The sequence below is a fragment of the Chiloscyllium punctatum genome, chromosome 45 (assembly GCF_047496795.1).
Source record: "Chiloscyllium punctatum isolate Juve2018m chromosome 45, sChiPun1.3, whole genome shotgun sequence".
Classification (NCBI taxonomy): Eukaryota; Metazoa; Chordata; class Chondrichthyes; order Orectolobiformes; family Hemiscylliidae; genus Chiloscyllium; species Chiloscyllium punctatum.
In genome coordinates, this window is record NC_092783.1 from 47,862,972 (window position 1) to 47,886,958 (window position 23,987).

The 23,987-nt window shown below is 39.8% G+C and overlaps 1 protein-coding gene across 1 annotated transcript; it reads right to left on the reverse strand.

Moving 5' to 3' along the window:
* Positions 1–855: 855 nt before the first annotated feature.
* On the reverse strand, positions 856–21,632 carry LOC140467379 (acidic mammalian chitinase-like). The gene is made up of 10 exons (XM_072563700.1): positions 21,559–21,632; positions 17,308–17,509; positions 16,896–16,952; positions 12,644–12,809; positions 11,643–11,767; positions 10,072–10,195; positions 9,299–9,481; positions 7,373–7,489; positions 5,968–6,103; positions 856–1,094 (listed from the first exon to the last, which is right to left on the reverse strand). Exons 1-10 carry the CDS (start codon positions 21,581–21,583, stop codon positions 856–858), a joined length of 1,374 nt encoding a protein of 457 aa, XP_072419801.1. The 5' UTR covers positions 21,584–21,632.
* Positions 21,633–23,987: the final 2,355 nt, after the last annotated feature.

Below are 23,987 nucleotides of genomic sequence, written 5' to 3' on the forward strand. Positions count from 1 at the left end.
AGTTTGCACATTCTTCCTGTGTTTGTGTGGATTTTGTCAGGGTGCTCCAGTTTCTTTCCACAGTCCAAAGATGTGCACATTAGGTGAACTGACCATGCTAAATTGCACATAGTATTCAGAATGTGTAGGCTAGATGTATTAGTCTAAGGTAAATGGAGAGAAGTAGGGGGATGGTTCTGGGTGGGTTACTCTTCAGAAGGTTAGTGTGGATTGCTGGGCCAAAGGGCCTGTTTCCACGCTGTAGGGATATTATGATTCATTCATTTAAAAAATATATAAACAGGGGATTTAGAATATCCTCAGTTCAGGGAATGGACTCTGAGCTGGCTGGCAAAGTTTTTTGGACTGGGAGACATTCCTTCTTCTTCTTTGTTTTCTGTTTATTTTCTTTAAAAAAAAGAGAAAAAAAAACCAGGACATTTTGAATCTCCTCAAATCAGGTGAGTGACTCTGAGCTTTAAAAAAAAAAGAAAATGTATAATATAAACAGAGGATTTAGAATCTCCTCAGTTCAGAAGATTGACTCCAAACTGGATGGCCATAGCCAGTGCACTGGGGACAAGAAAATAAAGGGTGACTTAGTGTTAGGATATTGGTCTCTTTGCAGTTATTTCACCTGTTCGTTTATTCATTAATCTTAAACCTTGTTGTGTAAACAAATAATTCAGTACCATATTGATTTACTGAGATGAAAAGCCATTGTTATTACTTCTGACACACTCCTTTATTTTCACACTGAATTCTGGTAAATACAATAATGTGAGGCTATCAGCAAGTTTATTTTCATTTTGTATGCTTTAATTATTTATTTACGTCTTAAAATGCATTCTTTCAAGCAAATGTACTTAATATTCATTAAGGCCAATTACAACAACTACAATTTTCATCGAAGACCAGATGTTCAGAACAAATCATATGGTAGGTTTGTCCACTGTGACACTGGTAATATTTACTACGATCAGAGTAATCAGCATATGTCCCATCAGACTTGCCTTGGCAAAATTCATGGACTACAGTCACAACGGTTGGAGTTATGCCAACTGTAGAGAGAGTCACCCTGGTAGTTGTGCTAAAAGGTGTTGATAGCCCACATTCTGTAAAGCAGAATAAAAATAGTATCTTAATCTTTCTTTTGATTCAGGCTTCCATTTCCTTGTTAGACTCAACTGCCTCTACACATGACTACACTGTGACAACATAATAAGCAACATAAAATATGATGTGGAGGAACTGGTGTTGGACTGGGGTGGACAAAGTTAAAAATCACCCAACATCAGATTATAGTCCAACACATTTATTTGGAAGAACTAGCTTTCAGAATAGCAGCTCCTTCACGACAGCTACCTGACGAAGGAGCAGCGCTCCGAAAGCTAGTGCTTCCAAATACAAAATGGGTGGCATGCTGGCACCGTGGTTAGCACTACTACCTCACAGCACCAGAGACCCAGGTTCAATTCCCGCCTCAGGCGACACTCTGTGTGGAGTTTGTACATTTTCCCCGTGTCTCTGTGGGTTTCCTCCAGGTGCTCCGGTTTCCTCCCACAATCCAAAGATGTGCAGATTAGGCGAATTGGCCATGCTAAATTGCCCGTAGTGTTAGGTGAAGGGGTAAATGTAGGGGAATGGGTCTGGGTGGGTTGTGCTTTGGCGGGTCGGTGTGGACTTGTTGGGCCGAAGCGCCTGTTTCCACACTGTAAGTAATCTTAAAAAAAAATCTGCTGGACTATAACCTGGTATTATGTGATTTTTTTAAACATGAAATATGGCAATATGACAGATTAGATTTCATAATAGGAAGTTTCACAACAACCTGTGGTTGTACAGCACGGGAGTGCAAAAAAGTGATTCATGGGGGCAAAGGAACGATACTGAACAACAGAAGGAAAAGGAATGAGTCAATGACTGAAACCAAGATTGAACAGGAAAGATTTGAGGTGGTTCGATTGGAAAACAGGATGAAGAAGTTTTAGGAAGAGGACTTAATAGAACAAGATAGTTGATGGCTCTATCACATTATTAGAGTGGTGGAATGAATGAAACAGAAACAAGAGCTGGAAACACACAGCATGTGAATTCCAGCATGTCAGCCTGACAGAGGCTATCAAACAAAATCGGGTTGAGACTATTGAAGGAATTTGAAAGCCAAGTTGAGAACTTTGACTTTGAATTGAGTTGCATATACTTACCACAAAAATAAGCTAAATTCAAAATTTACAAGTTTAAGTTTCTACCTTTTTGAAAGCATTGCCATTTGTTTGTGTTGTGTTTACTGAAGAACACAGTCTACCTAAATAAGAAATAGGACGAGTAAGCCATTTGGCCCGTGACTGATTTTGTACCTCAACTCCACCTTACCTCACTACAAACATAAAATAATTGCTCAAAATTCTACTGACTTTTAAAGGGTTGCAAGTTCAAAGGATTTGCAAACCTTTTGGCGAAGTATTTTCTTGTTATGTCTGTCATAAATGGCTGACCACTTATTCTGAGAATGTGAACCTTTCCCAGTTGACCAAAAGCATTTTCTCAGTGTCTGTCAAGCCCCTTCAGAATGTTTATATAATGCTTCCATCTGGCCACTTCTCCATTCTTTAAACTCCTGTGAATATAAACCTGGTCTAATCTATCTTTTCTCATAAGGCCATCCCTTCATCCCAGGAATCCAGCCTAGAATTTATTTTTTGTCGCACTCTCTCTAGAAGTTTATCTGTCACTTTATAAATAAGGAAGTCAAATCTGCATGCAGGACCTCAGATATGCTCTATATAATTTTGTAAAACTTCTTTCTCTATATACATTTTACTCTTATACTGTATGTGTGGAGTTTGCACATTCTCCCTGTACCTGTGTGGGTTTCCTCCCACAGTGGGTGTTCCGGTTTCCTCCCACAGTCCAAAGGTATACAGGTTAGGTGGTTTGGACATATTGAATTGCCCATAGCATTCAGGGATGAGCATGCTGGATGGATTGGCCATGGGAAAAGGATAGAAGGGTGATTCTGGTTGGGATGCTCTTCGCAGGGTTGGTGTGGACCTGATGGACTGAATAACCTGCTTCCACACTGAAGGGATTCGAAGATTCTATGATAATTTTTCTGTAAAAAATGTGCCATTTGGTTTCTAAATTAACATTAATACTAATACACCTTAACCTTCCATGATATTGGTGCATGACCAGTCAAGACCAAGTGTAGCTTTTGGCTGGGAGCTAGGGGTATATTTGATAATTAGACCATGCGCTTGTGTGTTGTGCATTCCTTTTTGCAAGTCATTGAAATGGTAGCATAATGGCTATGCTACTCAGATACAAATCACCTGATCTGATTTAATGATCTGAATGCATGAATTCAATAATCAAGACTTGTAAATTAGATTCCATTCATTTTAAAAGAGACAGTTACATTAGGAATGGTGATTACCAGATTGTTGCAAAAAACTTGACTGGTTCAATGACGCCTTCGAGAGAAGGAAATCTGACCACCCTTATCTGTCTGGCTCACCTCTCTTTCTTTTAAAGTCCAGTAGGCAACCTTTCCTGATGAAGGGCTTTTGCCCGAAACGTTGATTTCGCTGCTCGTTGGATGCTGCCTGAACTGCTGTGCTCTTCCAGCACCACTAATCCAGTATTTGATTTTCAGCATCTGCAGTCATTGTTTTTACCTTAACCTTTCCTATAGGACAACCCCCAATCCCAGAAATGAGTTGTGCAAACACCTCTCAACTACTGTTAACACAGTTACATTGTTTTTGCAAATAAGGAAATCAAAAGCATACACAGTCCTCCAGATGTTCTCTTATCAAGGTCCCGAAAAGCTGTAGTAATATTTTCCTATTTTTAATTTCCATTATCCTTGTAATTGACACCAGCATTCCATTTGCCATCTTAATAACTTGCTGTTCATGTATCCTTAACTTAAAGTTCTGAGACCTCTGCCCATTAAAACAGCGTACTGTTTTCCATTTTTCTTGTCAGTGTCAGCAATTACTCACAATATACTCCATCTGCCAAATTTTTGCCCACGTACTCAACCTCTCTGTCTTCTTTTATTGATTCTATGCCTGTTCTTGACAATTTACTTCCCTGTCTATCTTACAGGCGTTGTCAAATTTAGCTGGCATCCATTCTTCCCTACATCCATGTCATTGATATTGATTTTAAGTAGGTCAGACTCCCACACTGACACTTACATCCTGCCAACTTGAAAATGTAATTCTTACTTTTTGCCTCCTGTAGGCAAGTCAATTCTTTATATATATTGATATGTTGTCCCCTTCCTGCCTCCCCGTTCTCTTAGCTTATGGGTTCTTAGCAAATTTGTTGTCCTAAACTTTTCAATTGCCTAACTGATTTTGAGAAGGTGGTGAATGTTGGATTTAGAGAGAGTTCTTAGAGGTAAAAGGATATGGGGAAAAAGTAGGACCAGGGTTGGATGAGTTGGCTGATCAGCCATGACCATATTAAAAGATGGAGCATGTTTGATAGGCCAAGTGGTTAACTCCTGCTCCTATCTTCTATGTTTCTATGTGGTGGTGAGTTGTCTGCTTGATCTGCTGCAGTCTCTGGGATGCAGCCATACCCGCAGTGCTATTAGGGAAGGAATTCCAGGTTCTTCGCCCTGTGGCAGGGAAGAGTGGAGCTGGTGATGTTTCTCTGCATCTGTGGCCCTTGTCCTTCAAAATGGTGAAGGTTGTGCCTTTGGGCTTGCTGCCAGAAGTCTCTGGGGTAGTGGCTGCAGTGCATCTTTTAGATGGTAACCGTTGCTGCCACTCTGTGTTGTTGGTGAAGAAAGTCAATATTGAAGGTGGAGGGTGGGCTGCCACTCAAGCAGGTATCTTTCCTGGGTGGTAGCAAGCTCCTTGGGTGGTTAGAGTTACAACCATCCAGGCAGGTGGAGAATATTCCATCACTCTCCTGATTTGTGCCTTGTAGATGATGGATAGGCTTTGGGGAAACTGATGAGTTCCACAGAACTCTGAGCCTCAGAATTACTTTTTTTTAGCCACTGTATTTATATGGCTGGTTTGGTTCAATTTCTGATTTATGGCAACTACCAGGATGTTGGTGTTTGAGTCTTCAGTGATGGTTATGCTGCTGAATGTCAAGGGAAAGATGGTTAGATTCTTACTTGTTGGAGCTTGTCATTGCCTGGCACTTAAAATGATGTGAATGTTACTGTGCCAGCTAATTATCAGCTCAAGCTTAAGTGTTGCATTTGGATAATTATTGCTTTAATATCCAGTGCTGAATGGTGCTGAACATTCCATAATAATCATCGAACATCACTACTTATGTCCTCATGTCCTTATTGATGAACTAGCTGGTTGGGACCAGGACACTACTATAAGGAACTTCTGTAGAGTTATCATGGGACTTGAGGTGGATTTATCTCCAACAACCATAACCATCTTTGTGCAAGATATGACTTCAACCATTGGAGAAATTTCCCTGATTCCCAGAGTCAGAGGTAGGTGTTGTGCTAGGGGTCCTTGATGGCGATCTCAGTCAAATGTGTGACTCTTTGTTTTGCTTTATCATCTCCTTTTTACTTTTATCTCTGCACTCTCTATCCTCCTCTAGGCTTTGTGCATCACTGAACTCTTAGCGTCCTTTTTTTAGATTTTATCCTCCCTCAGTGCAACTCAGGATTTGTGAGCACCACTCTTTGTACTTGCAGTAATAGCTTTTCCCATTGCTTTGACATTGTTTACCTTCAAGAAACTGTTCCCATGTCACTTGTGTTAAATCATTTCACAGCTTAGTAAAATTGTCCTTTGCCCAATTCAATGTGTGAAGTTTATAGAGGCAGCTTCCATCATAAATGTTGACATCTTAACTTTAACTGGAAAATGTAAGCGTAAATATGATGAGGAAATTAAGTTTTACATAAAATAGAGTTGTGCACTTGAAATTATTTAGCAATAGGGCATAATTCAAGTTTGAGTGGATTAATATAGCATTTGTACAAACCATTAATGTTAAGGAGTGTCTTCAATGTGGTGATCAAAGGGTAAACTCCTTGACCACATTTATTTCCAGTGAAATCATCCAAGTCTAAAGTCCACACCATGGCACCTCCAAAGTTGTTTTCCTTCAACCACTGAATCTACAGGTAAAAATATATTAACATACCATTAAAATGCTTCAAATAAACAGGTCATTTTACTGGAGGTAAGTAAAGTAAGTATATAATGGATGAGATTCCACTCATATACCACTGAAAGTTACTGAGTTCCCAAACATATGGGTTGGACTGATTTGGAGGTAAAAACAATGACTGCAGATGTTGGAAACCAGATTCTGGATTAGTGGTGCTGGAAGAACACAGCAGTTCAGGCAGCATCCGAGGAGCAGCAAAATCGACGTTTCGGGCAAAAGCCCTTCATCAGGAATAGACCACCACTGACAGATGGTGGCCACCTCCAAATCAGTCCAACCCATATGTTTGGAGATGATTTGGAGGTGACACTATACACACATAGGCACTTCTACACACACACACACTCTTATTCACACTCACACACTCCTGTAGATGCACACTTCTACACTCACACATGCACCTTCTCACAGACTTAGACCCCTTTACACTCACACATTCACATATACACTCTACCCCCCCACCCCAGAAACACACACACACACACATATACATTTGTGGGGTGAACTTGTACTTGCAGACTTACATTGTACTTTGCTCAAAAACTGCATGAATCCAAGTAAGACTCTGTTAACTCATTTTTTAGATTAGAATCAGTCTAAACTGTATGGCACAGACAACAGCACAGGGGGCTTAACACCTTCAATATATTATCTGGGCTGACACCAATTGTTAAAGTTAACCTGAGAATGTAGCTTCTAAAAAAGGTTTTGTGATTTACAAATGAAAGAAGTGAAACCAACATAGTCACTCTCACAGATGAGAGACTCAACAAACAATCAAGGTCTTTTTCAATGTATAATTTCAGTTACATCACACAGTAAACTTTTGCTATAAATTCTGTGTCTTACAATAGTGTCCTCCACAACCATCTGTTGAAGGAGCAGTGCTCCAAAAGCTAGTGCTTTCAATGAAGCCTGTTGGACTATAAACTGGTGTTGTGTGATTTTCAACTTCAAACAAATGGGAGTGGAGATCATTTGAGACATTTACATTACTGAACAAGTTTATGGGAGGACCCCGAGTGAAAGAGGAAGAACTCTATGTTAACAACTGATTAATGTTATCAAAGCAGTTTCTGAAATCTCCATTATCAATCTTTAGTGACAAATAAAATTATCTTAGAGTGACTTGTCTGGATTTCAGCTGTTACTGAATTGTAATTTGAAAACTCATGACTTATGTGAGAAACTGCGACAATAGATTTGTAACACATACTTTGGTTATAAAACTCTGCTGATTGTCATATCCAACCCATTGATTGTCCTTGAATGCATATGGAACCTGCTGGTCATCGATCACCTCTGAGGTAGCAACTTTCAAAAATGTACAAATCTGTCAATTAAATGAATAAATATTTTCAACTTATCAAACAAATGTATCTTTTTTCTTAGTTTAAAATCCATTTATAGTCATCAGTTAGTTAATTCCCATTGTTAATTAATAAAAGATATTTAATCAAAACAACAGGCATTATAAAACCTTCAAGGGATATTATGTATTACATTGATATAATATTATTACTTTAATTCTGACTGAGAATGTCATACTACAAGGCTGGAAGAGGATCTTAATTGTTTTATAAATTGTTAATTATTGTTTTGTTACCATGTTTATATTTTAAAATTGACTCTTGTTGGGTTTGAAATAACTGCTATCAAACACACAATGGGTTAATTAGTGGCTTATCAAACTTTTGAGCAGTAATGAGTGAAAGAAGTTAGCTCAACAAATCTCTGGAGTGTCACACTTCCCATTTGTATGAACATCATAGCTCAACCATTTGTAAGTCCACTTTACCTTTAAAATAATTCACTTTTAAGGATTCCATGTGCTGTATGTATTCAATATAGCAATTCTGTGTGCCAGTTATTCTGCTTTGGTTTGCAAGCTGCATGCACAGAAATCAATAATGCCTGACTCATAAATGTAACAAGTTTTGTTGTTTTAAATGAACTAACTCATGGAGTTAATCGATCACTGATGAGTGATTCATTATTAGACAATTATCACAAAAAGTCATAGTGAACATTGGTGGAAGACCTTATGCTGATGAGCCCTACTATGCGTGACTAGTTAGAAAGTAAGTTAATCTCCAGTTATAAATTTGAAAGGTCTAAATCATGCTACAGTGTATGAGATAACCCTCACTACCTTCGTTCATTACAAAGTTGAAGAGCGTTGCTGGAAAATAGACAAATCCCCAGTGAGGGATGAGGTTACCTCACGTAATAAAGCTGAGTGATTCCCTTACATGTTGGATTATAGTAAACAGAAGAAGGGCACAATGTCCGTAAAATTCCTACCTTCCTCATAATGGTCTGTCTATTTGTTTTGGAAAATTAGAAGTATGGATATAGTTAAGAAATAAAAAATAGGATGATGTACCATATTTTGTAGCTGAAATCATTCAGGTATTTATTTGGCTTGGTCAGTCACTGTGTCCACAAGCTGTAGTTTCCATGGCACAGGACTTAAGAAAGTAACAAAGGTTGAAACTCAGGCATTATTGAGAGACTCCCATCTTCTTGTACTTTCTGCCATTCAATGAGATGTTAAATGAAATGTTCTCCTTGTTCTATTGGTAATGATCACATGACAAAGTTTGACCACCAACAGGGGTCACTACGATTCTTAGTCTAACACTCCAATCACCAATACCAATGAACCTGATTAGGCAGCCATGTGTGGAATTGTTGGGATCTTGCTGAATCTTGATTCTCTCTGCAGAATGGTGTCTTGGTTGCTCAGTCTGTTTTCTATATAAGATTGAAAAATTTTGAGAGAGAGTGCACCTTCATTATGGAGGCAACCACATTCTCTCATACTGAGGAAGCACCTGTGCTTCTTTAGTCAGCTGGAAAGCTTCCTCTGCGCACACACTCCCCCCCCCCCCACCCCACCTTAAGAGATGGATCACCATCCTGATTGGATTATCCACCAACTGGCCAAATGGGAAAAATCACAAAGGGCTGATGACACACTATACAGGGGAGACCCTGACTCCCATTCAGTAACTGATGCTGGGATTCTGAAACCTGTAGTGAAACTCCTGGCCTATTCAATTTAATCCTGAACAATTTCTATAAAATACAATATAGGATTTATCTAGTGATAAATGAATAACTCTCTCAGCATAATTACCTCATAGTAGGCCCAGAATCCAGCCTCCCTAGTTATTTGGCCTGGTTGACCAGCCCCACTCACTGGAGCGCTAACACCTGTTTGGGAGGTGCTAAGGGTGAAACTACGTCCATAGGTTGGGAATCCAACAATTAAATTCTCTGCTGGGATGCCATTATCTCTCCAGTATTTCATTGCAAAGTCCTGCAAGATAATTTGATAACATTTTCACTTATAGAACTTCAATGAAACTATGATATATAAACCCAAGGGGAAGCAATGGCACTGGCTTAGTGCTCAAGAATCCCCAGACCAGTGGTCTGGTGATACAAGTTCAAACCCCACAATAAAAGCTGGTGAAATTCCAAATCAATAAGAAATACCTGGCTGAATGGTAATCATGGCCAATTGTCATAAAACCCATCGGGTTCACTGCTGGTCCTTCAGGAAAGAAATCTGGACTGGGTAAAAACAATGACTGCAGATGCTGGAAACCAGATTCTTGATTAGTGGTGCTGGAAGAGCACAGCAGTTCAGGCAGCATCCAAGTAGCTTCGAAAGCTTTTGCCCGAAACGTCGATTTCGAAGCTACTTGGATGCTGCCTGAACTGCTGTGCTCTTCCAGCACCACTAATCCGGAAATCTGGACTGGCCTACTGACATATGAGTCCAGACCACATGACAATGTGGTTGTCTCTTCTCTGGCAACTAGGGGTGGACCAGCTGGTGACATGCATTAAAAAGAAAAGGGAAGACACTGTAAGTGAGAATGAAACCTAGTTTCACATACTTACAACATTAAAGTAAATAAATTTTCCTTCATCAGTAGACCCACGATAGAGAGGGCTATTGTGACCAGTAATGTTCTCCCAAGCCCCATGAAAGTCATACGTCATCACACAGATAAAATCTATATATCTGTTGAAAAAAAACAGGAGGCAGCTGCTGAATGTTATTGCTGCAATGGTATAATTAACAAGGAAACGGACAATCAGCATAGTGAGAGGTTTTAAAGGATGCACTGGAGGCATTGTGGAAGTGAACCAGGGAAGAGATGTTAACAGTTCCAAGGGGACCAAAAATAGCCTTTGAATGGAATGGTAGAAATTGACGGATAAGTTAGTTCCTGGTGACAATGCCACAATAGCCACATGTGCGTGCTCGAGGTCAGTCAGTGTAACCTCACATGCAATCACTTAGCACTTCAGTACAGCCTCCCACACTGTCAAATGCTGTGCACTGATATGTTATTTTTCCTGGTTTTTTGCAAGACAAAAGAAATAAACAAACCAGATAAAGCAAGGGGTCACAAAGCCTGAATCAGAAGAAGATGGCTCTGCGTACGATTGGAGTGACTGCAATGGAGACTGTGGCTACTTAGAATATTATGAATTATGGCATATTCCACTTTTTTGTCCCTTCTCAACTTCGCCTTTATCCTACTATCTGTTGTCATGAACAGGTTGCAGATTGTGGGCTCATGAAGCTTTTGCTTTCCTTTCTAATCTCTCCTCTCCACCCCCAACTTTTATCTTCTAATTTTACGCTTTCAGACAGCCAAGAATTGCCACATGTGTAATCACAGCATCTGCAGAGGAAGAGGAGAGAGCGCTACACATTTACATTGGTGGAAAGACACCATCAGTTGATCTGACACGCTGTCACCAGCTTCAGGTACTGGCACGTTCCTGGCACCCAAGGGACAAGAATAAAGGCGAGACCTGTTCATGGTGACCCACTCTGAATGTGTGGAGAAAATGAGGATAGCAGGTGCTGGAAATCAGTGTTGAGAGTGTGGTGCTGGAAAAGCACAGCAAGTCAGGCAGCATTTGAGGAGCAGGAGAACCAACGTTTTGGACATAAGCCCTTCATCAGGAATGAGGCTCATTTCTGATGAAGGGCTTATGCCCGAAACATTGATTCTCCTGTTCCTTGGATGCTGCCTGATCTGATGTGTTTTTCCAGCACCACACTCTCCACTCTGAATGTGTGGACTGTAGCCAGGCCAGGGATAAAGGATGGCTCTTGCGCTAGCTCACCAGAGAACAAGCTTACAAATAGATCCTGTTGCAGAACGTTGAGGACAGGGTTCAGACAGGGTGACAGGCAGGGTAACAGCTGAAAATGCTTGGTGCATCATCTAACCTCCCATGGAGTGTCCTCTCACTGTCAAGGGGAATTGTGGAGGTGCTACTTGGAAGAGGTCTATGACAGCAAATTTAAAACTAACATCTTCAAACTCTTCAACTGTTTATAAGAAGGGAAAGGAGACTTCAAATAGCTTATTCAGAATATATTGTATAATCCATAATGAAAGCTTTTCTCAAAGCCTGTGAATTCTAAGCATTCTATAAGTTGCACTTACTTTGAAATTTCAGTTATTTCATATCCAGCATCAATGGTATCTTTACCACCAGCAACTGCAGCTGTAAGTAAGAGTCTGTCCTTTCCAGAAGACTCTCCTTCTGTTTTAAAAGCTTCCCTCAATTCCTGCAAATGATGAGAACATTTTGATTTTTAATCATAATAGACATTATTCAAAATATAGACTGCTGTAGGCAAATCTCCTCTGCTATGCTGTTTCCATTGAATATTGTAATTGACTTTAGTGATCTGTGTGTACTCCTTTGTGATCCTGGTTAAACTGAATACATTAAGGTCATCCTTCAGTGCTGATCTTTCAGCCATTTCTATGTAACCTTGACTTTAAAATAGAAAATACTGAGTAAACTCAGCAGGTCTGGTGGAACACAAGAACCCTGGAATTGAAAAAAAAAGGTGCAGGAACATATGTTTTTGAACCTGATCCTCCATTGGCAGTCTCTTGGTTGAACAGGTCTGGATGTCAACTTCACTTACTTGTCTCTTCCCATAACCCTTGACTGCCCAATAGTACAAGAATCTCAGTCTTGTATATATTCTCAATGATTTAGTCTTCAAGGCTCTCTGCAGAAGAAATTCTTCTCACCTTTGCCTTATGTGGGGAGACCATCTTTGGAAACTACACCTTTAGTTCTACAACATCCCCCCTCCCCCATCCCACCCCCAACCCCTATTTCCTCTGAACGTTCTAATGAAAGATCATTAATCTGGAGTGTAATGTCTGTTTCTCTCTCCACGGATTCCGCAAGACCTGTTGAGAGTTACTGGTATTTTTATTTTAGATTTCCAGCAGTTGCAATACTTTGCTCTTGGGAATGAATTAACAGTTTTAGGGATTTGCAGCTGATTTGTGCTTGCTATGTTTTTCCACTATCTAAATAACTATAATCTTATCTTAAAGGAAATACTAGAGATTTTGTTGCTGAAGTAGCTGTGCTCTGTAATACTAGACCTTAAAAAAGTATATAACCTTAGACCTATCACCTTGACCAATGCGGTAAAACGTTGCTTATCTTCTGGCGGACTGTCTCGGGAGCCAGGATACTCCCAGTCCAAGTCCAAACCATCAAATCCATGGGTCCGCAGAAAACTGATTGCAGAATTGATGAACGTTATTCGAGTTTCCTCTGTAGCCACCAGGCTTGTAAATCTAATCACAGAAATAGATTGAACATGGGTAAACATTAAGCGAGTAAACGTTCTTTGGAGAACTGATGTGTATTTATTTCTAACCAGTAGTGCTGCTTTGATCACTTAACATTCTCATACTAAGCTGCACTGTTTAAAGTGTCAATTCCTGCAATTTTTAAGAACAGCACAGAGAAATATAAGATCAAAGCTTAATTTAGGAACATATTTCTGTGTTATAACTATCCTGTCACCTACATTGCAAGTTACATTGCAAGTTTGTCTGTTTTTTAGTTTGTTTAACTTCTCTCAGTAATCACAAGAGGTTCAAACCACAATGATCTGACCCAGGAAAACACAGAGACATTGAAACTGGAGAATGTTCCTAACTCCAATCTCTCTCCCTCATGATGTTCCCAGCTCTGAATAATCGTAAACCAACCTTAAAGTTAATTTCTCTCATTTGCCTTTTGAGCTGGTGAAGTCAAATGGGTTTTATAACATGTAGTGATTCACTGAATGTTTATAAATCAATTGGTCTCTAACTCATAAAAAATGCCTTGTCTTTCCAAACTGCTCCTAACTTTAAGCAGTGCAGACATCATGGACAGATTTTCTCAGATACACAATGATCTGGGCGTTGCTGAGAATGTTGAGAAAGTAGGGTGAGATGACCAGTGACAACATTAAAAGCAAACATTGTCACAATTTCCAACTAAATGCTGAACTCGGAGTAAATCTCTCACCACTGAGCAGCAAGAAGACTACTTGCATTTATTATCATGCATTTACATCTCATCACAACCTAACCTTGCCTCATTAATACATACTTTCCTATTTTTTAACCCACTAGATAGAAAATAAATGATGAAGAGGAAGTCAAAGTGCTTATCTGGTAACTCCAGCTTATTGCTATCTCCTTCAGCTGTCCATCTTGGATACCAAGCAACCAATATCTTAAACCATGCTCCATGGTCAGGAGCTGCATGTATTCCACATCCATGGATGTTGGCACTCCGTATGTACAGGCATCACTGCATCATTATGTCCCACCTCCCATCCACTTAGAAGATGGTTTTGCATTTCAATTTGCATGTCGGAGTGCACCAGCATTTTCCCTTACAACGCTGCTGCCAAGGTGCTTTACAGACAGGGACATGTTTCCATCTCATGTATATGGCCAAGTTGCAGATTCTGGTAATTCTGTCTTTTAATGGAGAGACACAGACAAGCAGGTTTTCGTGGCTGTCAGCAATGAGCAGACAGGACAGTTGACATGTTGCTGTATGTCACCATGCTATGTCAATCTCACACCTGCACCATCTTCCAGCAAACCCATTGCATGTGCACCAACCAAATGGGCATGTGTCAAAGTCTAACTTGTGTGCACTAGATTTATAGCTGCATTAAACAATCGCTCTTTAGCCTGTCAAGGACCTTTGTAATTTTCTATGTTTCAAGAGGTCACCTCCTATACTTTGAAACTCCAAAGGGTATCAAACCAACGTATTCAGCTTTCTATCATAGAACAACACTCTCCGCCAAGAAATGAATGCAGTGAACTTTCGCCGGACATTCCCTGAGGCAAATATACCCTTCCTTAACTATGATGTGGAGGTGCTGGTGTTGATCTGGGGTGCACAAAGACAGAAGTCGCATGACATCATGTTATAGTCTAGCAGTTTTATTTGAAATCACAAGCTTTCAGAGCGCTGCTCCTTGGTCAGGCTCCAAAAGCTTGTGATTTCAAATAAACCTGTTGGATTATAACCTGGCATCATATGACTTCTTCCTTAGCTGTGGAGGCCAAAAAAATGCAGAATGTAAAACTGGGAGTCAGGAATGACAGTCTCAGATTGCAGAAAAAAGTAATTGAAAGGTAATAGAGACACAGGTTCCAATTCATTAATGGTAAATTTTGGATTGATGCAAGGTAATTTGGCTTCGCATACGAGGAAGTTGAACAGTTCATCCACTTTACCAACACTTTCCACCCCGACCTCAAATTCACCTGGACCGTCTCAGACTCCTCCTTCCCCTTCCTAGACCTTTCTATTTCTATCTCGGGCGACCGAATCAACACGGACATTTACTATAAACCGACCGACTCCCACAGCTACCTAGACTACACCTCCTCCCACCCTGCCCCCTGTAAAAACGCCATCCCATATTCCCAATTCCTTCGTCTCCGCCGCATCTGCTCCCAGGAGGACCAGTTCCAAAACCGTGCCACCCAGATGGCCTCCTTCTTCAAGGACCGCAGTTTCTCCCCAGATGTGGTCTCCACCGCAACTCTTCCACTTCCCGCTCCTCCACCCTTGAGCCCCGCCCCTCCAACCACCACCAGGACAGAACCCCACTGGTCCTTACCTACCACCCCACCAACCTCCATATACAGCGTATCATCCACCGTCATTTCCGCCACCTCCAAACGGACCCTACCACCAGGGATATATTTTCCTTCCCTCCCCTATCAGCATTCTGAAAAGACCACTCCCTCTGTGACTCCCTCGTCAGGTCCACACCCCCCACCAACCCAACCTCCACTCCCGGCACCTTCCCCTGCAACCGCAAGAAATGCAAAACTTGCACCCACACCTCCCCCCTTACTTCCCTCCAAGGCCTCAAGGGATACTTCCATATCCGCCACAAATTCACCTGCACCTCCACACACATCATCTATTGCATCCGCCGCATCCGGTGTGGCCTCCTCTATATTGGGGAGACAGGCCGCTTACTTGCGGAACGTTTCAGAGAACACTTCTGGGACACCCGGACCAACCAACCCAACACCCCGTGGCTCAACACTTCAACTCCCCCTCCCAGTCCACCAAGGACATGCAGGTCCTTGGACTCCTCCATCGCCAGACCATAGCAACACGACGGTTGGAGGAAGAGCGCCTCATCTTCCGCCTAGGAACCCTCCAACCACAAGGGATGAACTCAGATTTCTCCAGTTTCCTCATTTCCCCTCCCCCACCTTGTCTCAGTCAAATCCCTCGAACTCAGCACCGCCTTCCTAACCTGCAATCTTCTTCCTGACCTCTCCGCCCCCACCCCACTCCAGCCTATCACCCTCACCTTGACCTCCTTCCACCTATCGCATTTCCAATGCCCCTCCCCCAAATCCCTCCTCCCTACCTTTTATCTTAGCCTGCTGGACACACTTTCCTCATTCCTGAAGAAGGGCTTATTCGCGAAACGTCAATTCTCCTGTTCCTTGGATGCTGCCTGACCTGCTGCACTTTTCCAGCAACACATTTTCAGCCCTTCTCATACAAAATGTCAAGCTATGAAACAAGCCCTCCAGGACGAGGAAAGGAAGAAAAGTCTTCCATTGACAGCACACCTTTCACATTCTCAGCATAGTTTAAAGAACTTATTTTTAACTGGAGTCACTGTTTTAGCTTAATGTGTGCCAGACATTAAAATAATTTAAGCAGCGATCAGTAGTTGCATGAGAAAATACAAATGATGACTTTCCTTATCATTAACAAACTTGAGCAGCTGTGAAATGCAGAGAGGAATGTGGGGGATGTTCTTTATTAAATAACTGGAAAATTATTTAGGACAGATGCCATCAACTCTTGCTATCCACATAAGCATTGACAGATGATTTACACATCTCCTTGATGATTGAAAACTTGCAATATTTCATAATAATCTTTGGAGTATTTCAACAAATGTCACTGTTTTATAGACACTAATTAATTATCCAGTTGTCTTATATTTACACTCTTTGTTAATAGATTCATACAGGGCAGAAAAGGCCCTTCGGCCTGTTGAGTCTGCACCTACATAACCACCACTAAAAGTGCACTAATCCAAATTTCCTGCACTTGTTCCTATCTGCTAAAGTTACCATATTGATGGGTTTTCTGACTGGCAACAATCTACAGTTCTCGACATTCCAGTTGACAAATATGATAGGAAGGACAAAATTCCTCCAGCTTGCTATATGTTGATGAAGTATTTTCTTACAATTATAAATTTTCAGCTGGACTTTAATAGCCAGTTTGGCGAAATTCTGACATTGTCAGTTGTCAATTCTCAAACATTACTTTTGCCTTTTACTATTTTGTGAAAATTAAAATATGATCAACATTACCTGGTGGTACCAAAATTCCAACCTCCAACAGCTAAAAGGGTTTTCAGATTATTATTTCTATTAAGAGAAAGAATATCAAACTGTGATTTTCAGGATTTCCATAAAGTATGTTGCATGTAATGGTTCTAGTGGTTATCACGGTCACAACGTTTTAAAGTAATACAATGCGAGAAAACTAAATTGCAAAACGCATCTGAGATTTGTACATTGGAAATGGAGTAGGCCATTTAGCCCCTCAGGTCTGTCCCACCATTCAATGAGATCATGGCTGATCTATTGCCTAAAGCTACATTCCTGTCTTTGGTCTATATCCCTTTGCTTAATAAATTTATCTATCTCAGATTTGAAAAGGACAGCTAGCAACAAGTGCTTTTTGTAACAAATGCAATGCAGAAGGAATGATATGGCTTACCTAATTTTCAGATCATTGAATCTCTTGAACATGGGCTCATCATTCCATTCATAGGTAGTGAGTTCATTATTCGCCAAGCTGCCAAAAGCATAAATCAGGTGGGTGCACAGACAGGGGTCAACATTTTCTGGGAAGAATTTACCACCTTCTGGTCTGTACTGAGCCCAGTTTGTGTAGTAACAAACTAGTTTGTAGGAAGAGACTAAAGTATGAAGAAAATGTTGAAGTTATTTCAAATATTAAAGCCGATAAAGTGGCATATCTGAAAAAAAAAACCCACGGTAGACTTTGCTGTATCCTTGATCAGAACAAACATTTGATGAGGTTCTAAGAGGGCTATTATTTTTGATTCCAGGATAATCTTTGCATTTAACTTAATAATAAACTGTCTTCAGTACTTCTGTAGCAGCACTATGTGAAGTAAATGCAATTTGGATTCTCATGTTCCATAATGTTTGATCAATTAACATTAATTTGCATGTTTTAATTTGTACTTAAGCCAAAAGAAATTTAGGTGTAAGCATATTTCTGTTTCTGGATAAAATAGACAGAAACAGACACCTGTTATGGTGGGGCATGTAGCTGATGATTAGAAAGAGATGTCTGGGAGCTAGAAAAGTCATTGGTCTGTGCAATACTTTCAATTTTACACAACATGTGGAGGTGCCGGTGTTGGACTGGGGTGGACAAAGTTAAAAATCACACAACACCAGGTTATAGTCCAACAGGTTTACTTGGAAGTACCAGCTTCCAGAGCTCTGTTCCTTCATCTGATAACTAGGTCTGATGAAGGATCAGTGCTCTGAAAGCTTGTACTTCTAAATAAACCAGTTGGACTATAACCTGGTGTTGTGTGATTTTTAATTTTAGATAAATCCAGCTCAGCTTCACACTTTACACACATTTAATTGTTAGTGATTCCAAGTACTGCCTCCACTTCAATAGGTTTCTCTGGACATATATTTCACAATTTGAGTGAGAAAGTTCAGTCAAGAATTTGTGTCTTACTGCAAACCTCCTTAACAAAATGTTTTGGCTTTGAGTGTTTGAAACTTTCATTATAGTGAACAATTTGCTTGGACTAATTTTGTCACTCTTGTCAAACCTTGCAAGTTCCAATTAGACCAGAGAAAGCTAGTCAGATTCCAGAGACCGACTTTCTCTGTTGCCTTGAACTTTTCACTGCCAAAATTACCCTTGCTGTTTCCGTCAACACCCTTTCAACTACAATGCTATAAGTATCCTTCATTCTCTCTAGTTTTCAGAGCCTTTATGTTCAACCAAGTTGGCAGATAACCTCCTGAATCTACCTTAAAACAAAAGAAATTAGAAAGTCTTTTTTTAAAATGTAGAATAATTATATAATTAAATACTTTTATAATAATTTTAAATTAACAATTGAAACTGTGATACATTCTAATAAACAGGTGAAATGAATGCTGAATACTGTCTGGACTGGTGAAAAATACCTTCACAACCTATTTGGAATTTTCATGAGACAATACTAAATGTGAACAAATAGGTTTTGCTAAGAGTTTGAACCTGATTTGCTGAGGGTGGTTATTGAACTGATTGGTGAATATGATACTTCCAGTGTAGTCACTCCCAGCACTTTGACAGGGAGAGAGAAATAAAACATGAGATAGAGTTTCTGCATTGTCTGAAATTGAATACAAAGTAATACTTTTTCAGAAAGAATGATTCTGCAAATTTCTGAAAAAAATGTGTTTGTGTACTCCTGAACACCAAGTATTTGTAGGGAAATCGACGTTTCGGGCAAAAGCCCTTCATCAGGTTTCCTGATGAAGGGCTTTTGCCCGAAACGTCGATTTCGCTGCTCGTTGGATGCTGCCTGAACTGCTGTGCTCTTCCAGCACCACTAATCCAGTATTTGCTTTCCAGCATCTGCAGTCATTGTTTTTACCAAGTATTTGTAGACCTGTAAAATTGAAAAGTGCTTTAAAATATAACTTTTAAAAGTATTGCTTGATATATTTCAGAATGATAACTTGAAAGTGATGTGTTTAATAGAAGTGAAAATAGATTTGTCACATAAAGCTCTTTTAGTCATGCTGTCACCTTCAAGTAGCTGCATTTAAATCCCTAAAAGTGACCTGGAGGACATATGCAGAACCATATTTACGACTTATGTAGGGCTATAGTAGTCTGTTTCTCACCAAATTAAAAGCTATGTTCAGGAGTTTTCAAAAGCGTCCTTGCAATCAAAAAATATTAAATTTTCAGAACCTCCATGAACGTAATTTTGAGACAACCCCAATTATGAATATATAATGTTGGGCTATACAAATCTGCTGATTAGACCAGATTTGAGCAAATAAAAAATATAAACTTGCAGAAGTGATCGTGAAACTGCAGCTGTGCTGAATATAGTTTGGACTTATCATTACCTGATCATTTGCACTAGTTAAGCTAATTTCTGTTGAATTCTGCTGAGGAAGACATTACAGTCAGGGGAAGCTCCAGGCATCAGTAAAACTCATTCATCCAATATGTAGGGGTCAACCTGCTTTCATGCTGTTTAGGTAATTTTGACTTCAGCGAATTGCATAAATCGAGTGATATTGATTCATCCAGCCTTTAACTATATCTCTCCTGACTTTCATTAACTTCTTTGTTTAAACCAAATTCAGATCATCAAACAGATGTGGTGGGATTTGAATGCAAGTTCATTTGGATTAGTACTGAAATAAAGTAATCACTACATTACTGTTCCTTGGGCTAGTGAAACTTACCACTGTGTATAAACTGTAAATGTGTTTGACTTACCCAGTGATACTTGTAGAAAGAAGATCACACTCACTAAAATAGAAATAAATATACTTTTTTATTTCATTTCACATTCATGGTAAATACCTCCAGGATGTTGAAAGACACGTTGCAAACTAAAAGTAATAAATTAATCTGATCATTTTGTGATGTAAAATGCTTATCATACTTGCTAAACTACTATCCCTGCCTTTGGCGTTGATCCCTGTACAGGTAAACTGACTTGAATTAAAATTAGGTTCATTGTCACTAATTCTCAAGAAGTATAGGAGTACAGTGAAAAGCTTACAATGTCACCCTGATGCTTCCATCTTAGTACAAATTAGGTACTTAGGAACCTAGGTACAGATCTTACATACAAAATAGAAAAATCTTTTTAAAAGTTACATTACCTTACAGTTACTAATAGTGTAAATATAACTTCAAAAAATGAAATAAAAAGATAAGCTTTGCAGCCTGTAGTAGATCAACACAGTAGTTCACTTGTGTGTTTTACATAGGTTGGTGATTTGTGAAAATGTAAACAAGCGAAACATTAAAGAATAATTATCTGAGAATGATTGAAGGGTGATAAAACACATGCTTCCAGCACATAATGGGACCTCCAAAAGAATGATGCGATTGATAGTCATAGAGTCATGGAGTCATAGAGTTGTAAAGCATAGAAACAGATCCTTTGGTTGAACTCGTCCATGCCCCCCAGATATTATAAATTAATCTAATCCCATTTGCCAGCATTTGGCCCATATACATCTAAACCCTTACACACTTAAAATAGGGACTGAGTCATAGAGTTATACAACATGGAAACAGACCCTTCGGTCCAACTTGCCCATTCCAACTAGATATCCTAAATATACCTAGACTGATTTTACAGCATTTGGGCCAAATCTCTCTAAATGTTTTCTGTTTCATATACCCATCCAGATGCCTTTTAAATGTAACTATACCAGCCTCCACCACTTCCTCTGGCAGCTTCTTCTATACATGCACCACCCTCTGCTTGAAATTGTTATCCCTTAGGTCTCTTCTAAACCTTTCCCCTCTCACCCTAAACCTATTCCCTCTAATTTTCGACTCCCCCCACCCCTGGGAAAAGACCTCGGCTAATCACCTTATCCATGCCCCTTACGTTTTTATAAACTGTATAACGCTAACCCTCAGCTTCCGACGTTTTCGGGAAAATAACCCCAGTCTATTGAGCCTCTCCCTGTAGCTCAAATCCTCCAGCCCTGGCAACATCCTTGCAAGTCTTTTCTGACCCCTTTCAAGTTTCACAACATCCCATGGCCTCATTCCTGATGAAAGGCTTATGCCCAAAACATTGATTCTCCTGCTCTTCAGATGCTGCCTGGCTTGCTGTGCTTTTCCAGCACCACACTCTCGACTCTGGTTATTTGGCCATACTTGCCTTTCATTCAGTTTTGAAAAATGAAAATAAGATTAAAACTCTACAATACTAACCACTTGAGAGAAGTTCCTTCCCCATCTTAGTGCTCTGAAGATGTTCAGTCACAGGTTTTACCTTCAGTGGTGCCTTTGATAGTATGTGCACGTACTTTTGAAAAGGACCTGAGGAATAAATCATATATACAACATTAATTCACACAGGAACATTATCTTAAAATATGAAAGTTATTTAATTCAGATAGAACAGTATGGGAAGGATGGTGGAGGGTGTGTGTGGTGTGGCAACACTGTGTTAGAACATAAAGTGCATGGTCTGGAAGGGAGGGGAGGAATGGAGGGGCTATTTCACATCAGGGGTAAGGTATGCAGTGAGGAAGATGATATGGGAGGACAGGAGGAAGGCGGCATGAGATTGGGAAGTTTTGGCTTAGAGGACAGCATGGCAGACAGGGGTCAGTGTGGGAGGAAGGACAGGCTGGCATGGGAAATGTGGCATTGGGGATGAAAATGGGATTGTAATGGAATAATGACATGGTGAATAGGGATGGAGTAGGATAATGATGTGGAATAGGAATGAAATAGGGATGTTTTCAGAAAACTGGGAGGAATGTGATCCTTATGTTCTGAGAGAGATTACACGAGAAAGATGGAATGGCATGGCATGGTGGTTTAAAGAAATATTTTTGCATTAAAGATGCTAATTACACTGCAAATGTTTCACAGTCCTCTGTTGGTTAAGTAAAATTTGTATTGGAAGATTGGTACTTCTGTCTTCCATCCATTATGAAACATGTAACAATTCAGGGACATCCAGTCAATTGGATGTGAACTTCAATCATATTGTGATTGTTGCTGCCTAAGAGTGCATTTATTTGGAAGCCTGGATCTGAATGTGAGTAGCATTCTTAATAAAATAAATTGATTAGTAACTCACCTTGAGGTAAATAAAGACAATCTGATCACAATTTGGAGACATGGCTGCAGGATAATGGGGACTAGGTCCTAATATTGAGAGGTACATGACAAGGTATATAGGAAGCTGGATAAATATGGAGAGAGTACACTTAAAATGGCAATTGTACAGTAGTTAGACATAAAATTGGTTAAGGAGAGATTAGCAGGCAGACTCAGTTTGGATGGAGTTATGGAACAGTAAAGGAAGGAATGCAGGCTCCCTAATAGAGATTACAATCTGACCCAAAATATCCACGAAATATTGGGTGCTTGTGAGAGAGAGACATCAATATTCACAGGTATCTTTAATATACATGTAACTGGTCAATTCAGATGGTAGCAGTCCCCTTGTTGGGCAGTTCGTCGAATGTTTTTGTGATAGTTTCTTTGAGTAGCACATTTTGGAATCAACCAGAGAGCAGGTTATAATTGGGTCTCTATTGTGTAATGTAACTGGATTAATGAATGACCTCAGTGTAAAGGTAGCAGCAACCATAACACAGTTGAAATTTACAGCCAGCTTGAAAGAGAGAAGTAGTAGTATAAGGCTCAGATTTTAAACATAAGTAAAGACAACTATGTGTGCATGAAAGCTAAGCTAGATGAAATGAACGAGCACACTCTGCTATGGGATTGATCAATACAGGCATAATGGCAGAATTTAAAGAGATATTTCTGAATATTCAAAGTAAATATGTTCCTGCTCTAATGAAAAGTCTTAAAGGGACAACTACCATGTAGGCTTAACTAAAAAAATTTTGGGAAAGCATGAAACATAAGGGAAAAGTATATGACTGTGTCAAAACGGGTGGCTGGTCAGAATATAAAGAACAGCTGAACATAATTAGGAGATTAACCAGGAGGAAGAAATTAAAGTATGAGAGGAAGCTAGCTAGAAATGGAAAAATGGATAGCAAGAGTTTTTATAGGTATTTAAGAAGGAAGAGAATAAACTGAGTTTCAGGTCTCTGGACAGGGCGAATGGGGATTTAATTGTAGACAATAAGTAAATGGCAGATTCAATGAACAAATATTTTGCTTCTGCATTCAATATAGAAGATACAAGCAACATTCCAGTTAATAACAGTAAATCAGGAAGTGGAACAGATAGATGAACTTAGCATAACTATGATCACAAAAGAAGTGATACTGGGAAAACTGATGGAGCTGCAGGTCTCGTCAAGTTGTAGGGATGTTATATTTTATTAAAAGTGGAATTGAATGTAAAAGTAAGGATCTTATACTTTGTCTATTTGCCAGACCACATCTCAAATGCTGTTCCTTATTTAAAGAAGGCTGTAAATGGGTTGGAGGTGGTTTATTGTATTGATACCTGAAATGAGTGAGCTGTTTTATGAGGATAGGAAGGCAAATGCAATGTCAGCTTTCATTTCAAGAGGACTAGAATACAAAAGCAGAGATGCACTACTGAGGTTGTAAGAACCTCTGGTTAGACACCCTTGGAATATTGAGAGTGGTTTTGGACCCCATATCTAAGGAAAGATCTGCAGGCAGTGGCTGGTCCACAG

Excerpts from the sequence above, each read along its gene's own strand:
- LOC140467379 (XM_072563700.1), bottom strand. The coding sequence starts at position 21,583 with ATGGGGAAGGAACTTCTCTCAAGTG. Across the intron at positions 17,510-21,558 it reads GAAGGAACTTCTCTCAAGTG|TCTCTTCCTACAAACTAGTT; the intron begins GTTAGTATTGTA and ends TTCATACTTTAG. Across the intron at positions 16,953-17,307 it reads TTCAATGATCTGAAAATTAG|AAATAATAATCTGAAAACCC; the intron begins GTAAGCCATATC and ends TTCTCTTAATAG.